General features: G+C 36.4%; 1 protein-coding gene across 1 annotated transcript; it reads right to left on the bottom strand.

Moving 5' to 3' along the window:
- Positions 1–55: 55 nt before the first annotated feature.
- On the bottom strand, positions 56–649 carry LOC107735149 (glutathione S-transferase Mu 1-like; the record flags this gene model as incomplete). Its single annotated transcript, XM_016546928.1, has 4 exons — positions 56–165; positions 296–377; positions 452–516; positions 610–649. Coding segments are annotated over 4 exons (297 nt in total), but the record flags the coding sequence as incomplete, so codon positions are not given.
- Positions 650–653: the final 4 nt, after the last annotated feature.

The raw sequence follows: 653 nt of genomic DNA, 5'->3' as shown, positions 1-653 counted from the left end.
ATTAATATTATTAGTTGCAAATCTCTTCAATGCTGTAATACATATTTTTATATAATCAATCACTCACAAAGTCTCCATAGCAGAGCTGGACAAAACCATTACGGAAATCCATTGCCTGGTTTTCCAAGATGTCAACTCTCACCTGCGCTTCTTCAGTTTCCCCACCTAGAAACACATTAGAAAGGGAAGTCTAACATTACTTGGATGGCTATTTTCAGTGATGCTTGAGATATTAAAATAAAGAACGAATGTTTTTGTTTTTTTAAATGAAGAAATAAATGAATCAACTACTCACAGAGGTTGTGTTTGCGGGCGATGTATCTCATTATGGCATTGCTTTGGACTACTTTTGTGTCTCCATCCTCTAGATAGGGCAACTGGTGAAGGATAATGGTGGTTAGTTATTGCATGTTAGACTAAACAATACTATGAGGGTAACTATGTAACTTACATTAGGAAAGTCCATCCCAAGTTTGTCTTTCTCATTAAACCAACAGCTTTTGTCATAGTTGGGAGCTGCAAGGCAAGAATATAAAATCAACTCAATGTGCTTTTATATGGACAATCTGACTATGTTTGCTGCTGTATGTTATAATGATCATCACTTACCCTCACCACAAGCATAGAACTTCTCCTCATACTTAGCACCAGTG

The sequence above is a fragment of the Sinocyclocheilus rhinocerous genome, unplaced genomic scaffold (assembly GCF_001515625.1).
Source record: "Sinocyclocheilus rhinocerous isolate Xijiao unplaced genomic scaffold, SAMN03320098_v1.1 C35828878, whole genome shotgun sequence".
Classification (NCBI taxonomy): Eukaryota; Metazoa; Chordata; class Actinopteri; order Cypriniformes; family Cyprinidae; genus Sinocyclocheilus; species Sinocyclocheilus rhinocerous.
The sequence above is the reverse complement of the archived record's forward strand: the minus strand, read 5'-3'. Positions and strand labels throughout refer to the sequence as shown.